General features: G+C 40.8%; 1 protein-coding gene across 1 annotated transcript in view; it reads left to right on the top strand.

The window, feature by feature from the left end:
• Positions 1 to 2,650, top strand: part of gogo (thrombospondin-1 like protein golden goal) — a 47,548-nt gene extending 44,898 nt beyond the window's left edge. Inside the window, exons 9-10 of the mRNA XM_022843795.2 lie at positions 65 to 404; positions 725 to 2,650. Coding sequence (XP_022699530.2) covers positions 65 to 404; positions 725 to 948 — 564 coding nt within the window. The 3' untranslated portion in view covers positions 949 to 2,650. The remainder of the gene's footprint in view (positions 1 to 64; positions 405 to 724) is intronic.
• The last annotated feature ends 3,350 nt before the right edge of the window (positions 2,651 to 6,000 follow it).

Below are 6,000 nucleotides of genomic sequence, written 5' to 3'. Positions count from 1 at the left end.
TATATATATGGCCCTAGCCATCGTCTAAATCATCATGTTCTTCTGATTAAAAAATCATTTGCAGAGCCCTACTGATCTTTTACTATCCGGAGACTCATTAGAGACGGTGCTCTCACCTAGTCCACCACCGACGCCGACTCCGACTGCGGCCTCGGTCGAGATTCACCGGGTGCCTTCGCGAGCCACCGTGACACCGGTAGCCTCACAACCACAAAACGGCCTTCAGCCGCCCTCATCAACGGGGGAATCGCCACTAAAGAAGAAGGCTTCAGTCCTCGCGTCGTTAGAAAGCCTTGCCGACTTGACTGGCCTAGCTCGAAGAAAGCTACGAAAACGTAATACGAAACTTCAGCGACATTCTGTGATGTGCACTAGCTCGGAGTTTGGTTCCACGAGCGGTACAGGTAAGGTTTCATTTACGTACTGCTGTTTTCGCACTTCGCTGCTTGCGCGATACGGATATTTTTTTCAATGCGCTGGAGAAATATACCGTAAGGCTGTAAGTCTATGGAGAATTTTGCTTGTTTTGTACAGACTGACACAGGGGCGCTATTATACACGACATCCTGCACTGGGTTTTGCGTTCTCCTGTGTTTGACAAAAGCTCCTAATCGAGTCAGGTGTAGAGGCCGGTCTTTCTTCCAAAAAACCGTGTCGTACTGGCACGTTAACAAATGTGACGTTAATTTCCCTCCGCTAACAATGTGTTCTTCTGTGATTTTAGATGGATTCGAATTTGATGCGTACGACTACGGTTGCGAGGATATTCCGAATTCGTTTTTCAACTCTACGGCGGTCGTACTACCTCCCTTCCTATCCGAAAGGGATCTGTGCATGTTCAAGCTCCCCCCATCAACCGTGGAGCACATCGAGGTGCAGGACCTCACCGACTCGGCCGAAACATTAGCGCCACTTGAAAATAAAGCACCCGTAACAGTTCTACAATAATAGTACGAGTGCAACTGCATGCTGAACATTCAAACGAGCCAGTTGGCATCACGCTCACAGCAGCAACTGAGGAGTGACGGCAAAATGCCTCAAAGTTAAGTTGCGAGAAATGTCAAAATGCTGAAAAGGTTTCCTATTGATGGTCAATTTTCTCAAGCCCATCGAGTATTCATGATATCTGCTTGCCACACCCTAGAAATGGGCTTAGATCGAATAGCAGCCATTGGTGCGAATAAAACCCAGAGCTCCATGGTTTGGTAACATTTGTGAATTTTCCAAATAGTAAGGTGTAGAAGAGATATAACAAGTGTAAATGTATCAGAATTACATAGTTAATTATCACTGCTATACAATGATGAACAATTCGGCGTTATATTTATAGGGTCAGTTTTGCCCGAGAAGAACCCTCCGATGATAACGGTTAGCACGATCCTTTAGTTAGGTTCCGCGAATGTTGTGACGCTGAATCCAAGGAAGCTTATGCGTGGCCACGTCGCGCCAAACCGGTGCAGTTTATCACGTGCAAAGGAAACGGCACACACGGGCATGGGTGGGGGTGCCATGGTACCCCACAGACTACCATGATAAGTCTTACATATGCCATTATATTTCGACTATTCCACTTCTACTACCAGTAGGGATGACGCTTCAGCTAGCTCTAAATCGAGAGCTAGCGGTAGGAACCGCTGTTCTTATCATTATACAGAGCCCACTTGAATGCGAACAAAAAAAAGTCGAAAATATTGACAAGTTGCTTTGTTTCTTTTAACTGATTGCTCAAGTCGAATCTTAAGTTCCTGATATACATTAGCAAAGAATAGCATGCCTAGTAGCATCATATACCTTCCAAGCACACACCTATAACAGTTAACTAAAATATTCGATAAAGTGACGGACTTTCTTTTTTGGAAGACTTTTGGAGATTTTTCTCGCGTTGACTACTGGCCCAGTAGGTTATGTTTTATCTATTGCGGGACTATTCGAGATTCCCTCGCTAGGCTCAAAGGCGATAATCCTTTAAATGTTTCCTAGTCCTGTAGTAAAGGGGTTTAGTTTTACATGAATCAGGACTTAACGTCGCTCCTTGATACAATGGCAGCCCTAGTTCTAGTCGTGACCGATGTCTGTTATTCTTGAATTGTATCATATAGTAATATATAGCTACTACAGTGTGATACGACAAAAAGAAGTTCCTTTCCAACCAGGCTTGGCTCCTAGTAAAGCAACGTACAGGGGACCCTCGTGAAATCACATCAAATACATAAGCCACATATAATTGTCGAACAAACATGGAATCGGTCATTCGATTGTTGGCTCCCATTATATCTACAGAGTATATGTAAATTTACAGACTGCGGACTGACAATGGCAGAAAACAGCAGTATTCCTCTACAGTCAAAAGAAGCGAATAGTGACTGATGACGATAAAATAAATTTCTATTAAAAATGTTAGGAAAGCTCTGCTCCGACAAATACTAAAGCATGTAAACAAACGTTGGTAGATACGCGAACGACAACCCCCAAAGGCGCAATGAACCAAACGACAAATGCTTTGTTGAACGCTAACCAACAATAACTATCCTACTATTTGCCGAAACGTAAAATATCCCCAATCTGTATATACATGTAATCTAAATGTAAATAATAACAATCAAGGATAGTATAACATGAAGAAGCAAAATAAAACCGACTGTCTGTATGAGGTAAGTGTGTTTACTTCACGAGCCTTTCCGAGCTTTACTTCACGAAGCTTTACGAGCACAATCGGATCTTGCGCCTTCGTTAATAGGGAATCGTCCGTATATCAATACATTCAATTCGTACAGGGGAGAAGGCAACAGTCGGGGTTGACAGTTTGTAGAAAAAGTAGGCTCGGAATTGGCAAAAGCTAGGTTTAAGGCTCACGCGTCCCTATAATGGCGAGGTAGTAACGTGTTCGACTCTTCAATGTTGCGGAACATGGTGACATAGTTTCGAATTTGGGCGTAACACAGTTCGTGCTGTCCTGATAGAAAAAATCATCGGCCTAAAACGTCGTTTTACTATGGAAGTGAAGTGATTTTTTTAGAGTCGTGCATTTTGATGCAGAGACGGTAAATAAATAAGTCGATCGTTATGCGTGAACAAACAAGTAGCAGATATGAATCAAAGTGCGGCGTGCTTAGTAGTATTGGGATTACAAAATGGCTCATCTAGGGTAGCGTAAATGTTACTACGTGTCTGTAAATAGTCTTTTGTTATAATTGATTCGGTAACTTGGTTTACCAATATACAGATAGTGCTAGAGGCTGGTAGGACGTTCAGTGGTGTTAATTTTTTCGTATAAATATGCTAGCAATGTATACCTTTCCCTCAAAAGAAATACGCCTTTACCCCATTTCAATGCAAATCGAGAATAGTATTGCCTTTTCTAAATTATTCGCGGACAATTTATGCGATCAGTAGAAAGTAGAAGGAGTCGAAATTTTCATAATTATTCTATATTCCAATGGGTGGACTAATCGAACTCGAAAAAACAATGATCAGAAAATTCAAGTAGTTAATAATAAATTTCTTAAGACTTGAACTTGCGAACTACGAAGGTCAGGATTTTGCTGAATCACCTAGCGACAGGATAGATTTCATCCAATTAGCCGGAATCTATAACTACACGCAACGAAGACATTGTCAGTTCTGTGCTTTTTTAGCACCTTTTTATTAAATCTGTATTTTGCGAAGCCTTCTCCTTCCAAACAAGTCGTTTCCTGCGCTTGTCTCCTGCGTAATCTGACAGAGTTCGACAGTCTTTTGGTTATGACTTCTATTTGATATCAGTTTTTCGAGGTGACATAAGTGGAAATTGATTCTAGTAGGCTCAGGTATCGTTTACTGACCATCAGGGCAGTCTATCTCTAACGGCCATTGGTTACCAATGATTTTATGTTGTCCTGCGTAACCCTTGCTATTGACTTTCCTCGACGATCGTAAAAACAAAGCCCAACATGAGCTTTAACTAGTTCTCTTACAGGCTGTCGTGATAATGGACCTCTGCTTTGCACTTAGTGTAGCGTGACTTTCTTTCTCCTTTGGGATTTCTACTCCTACATCAGCAGACAGTGCCCCAGCGTATTGGGAAACCATCCACAAACAGATTAAATGTTTCGAATATATTCAATAGAGTCGAAATTACCTCTTACGTCCACAGGAAACCTGCAACCAGGTACCGGTCAGCAGTCGGCAGATCTAATATTTGGTATATTACTAGCAAGCAAATAATAATATATTTCTAATTGCTTACCTTTTAAGATTAAAAAACTCTGCACAAATCGTATCCGTTTTACCTCCATCGTATCCGAGTGTCAAAAATGTAAAGTTCTATACCTAGCCTATAGCTAAAATAAATACATCGTTACTACTTTTTTTGTTAACAAATTGAATCCTATCTTTTTATTATTCGATAGACTTAAGCTAACCAGTGACTACCCATGCTTCTCCACCACTTCGGTCCGTTGCCACCTACTGCGACTAGATTTTCGTTATCATCATTGCCATTTTCTCTAACTATAAAAACGTTGTTCAATATGCCCCTGGGGCTTCGGAGTTGCCTTGGAATGAAATTAAACCTAAAAATGTACACCCTAAAAAAACACTTGCAGCCAAGTCAGCGCGCAAATGTTATTTCTATCACAATTTTCTCTCATTTATTTATTCCCCCATTCGCGTTTTTCCTTTCCTTCCTGTCAGGTCTCTCTCTCTCTCTCTCTCTCTCTCTCTCCGTGTCTTTTATTTGTTTCTTTTGTTCCGGTTTTGCTTTAAACAAATTCAGTTGAAATAACCCGCTAAGAACTCTAGTGAGTTGTTTACGTTCTTCGTCGTCTGCAATTTACTTTTTTACATAGGTATGATGGGCGAGGAACGCTGTGGCATATTGTTATGTTATACGTGACCCAATTATTATTCAAATCCTTTGAAAACGAATGTAGCAGTGTAGCCGTTTGGCCTGCTGCTAATTTCTATTACATTTATTTATCTAAGCGTAAGAGCCTATTCTACAGGTAGCGGATTAGGTAGCTACCCATATTAGTTAATAGTTGTCGTATGTGGAACTACTACATGATAATTGAACAACCCATCTCTACAAAGTGGAATTGATATCGTCACGTAACTAATTTTTATAGACCCGAATTGCATTAGTTTATTATTAATTTTTTATTAAGGCAGTTACTGATTAATTAGCTGTAATTATCAGAAGGACCTAAAATTACTCACACGTTCGCTTTTATCGGCCAGTTTGCCCGGCAGCTTCCCATCGCCGTCCCGAATTCGCGCTCAATTTTTTTTCGCTAAAGTTTTATGTCCGAACTTAAAAAAAGGTTAGATTAGCGCACAGAACGCAAAACGCATAGCTAGCCCCTCTTTTTGCCCCTCACGATACTATACTATACGCCTTCGTAGGAAAGGCCTTCAACTGTTTTGATTGTATTTGCTATTTTAGTCTAAGTTACATTTGCCAGACCTGACTTTTCTTCGAAGTTACAAAATGGCGCATCGGTAACGGTTTTGCTTCTAGTCTTTTTACATTCGTTAAGGATTTAGAAGCTCTGTTTACTTTTCTAGAAGTCTCTTATTTGATACGCACCTTTTCGTGTCTCTCTGTAACTTCCTGTATTCTATTTAACTTTATCAAGTGCAGGTTATCGTTGCATTTAATCTTTAGGATAGCGTTTCTTCTTAGCGGTGACGACGGAATAAACACGTTAACAAACTAACTACGCTGAAGCAAAATCAAGGGAGCAACCAGTGTTCGTACCTTCAGCTTATACCTTCGTTTATCTATTGTGTGTACGATGGTAGAAGGATCAGGCTAGGTTCTTTTTTTTTTTGTTCGCGAAATACACTTACCAATCGCTTGAGTCAGCTCGGACACTGGGATTCTCATAGAATGCAACAGCTGTTTTTGCTACTAGTTGATTGGATCAATTTACAATATGGCGCCATGTGAACTCCGTACTTTTGGGACATAGTAATCTTTCTCACCCTATCTATAAAATGTACCACGTAACTGATCAATTG

Source organism: Varroa jacobsoni, unplaced genomic scaffold (assembly GCF_002532875.2).
Source record: "Varroa jacobsoni isolate VJ856 unplaced genomic scaffold, vjacob_1.0 scaffold_1076, whole genome shotgun sequence".
Classification (NCBI taxonomy): Eukaryota; Metazoa; Arthropoda; class Arachnida; order Mesostigmata; family Varroidae; genus Varroa; species Varroa jacobsoni.
The sequence above is the reverse complement of the archived record's forward strand: the minus strand, read 5'-3'. Positions and strand labels throughout refer to the sequence as shown.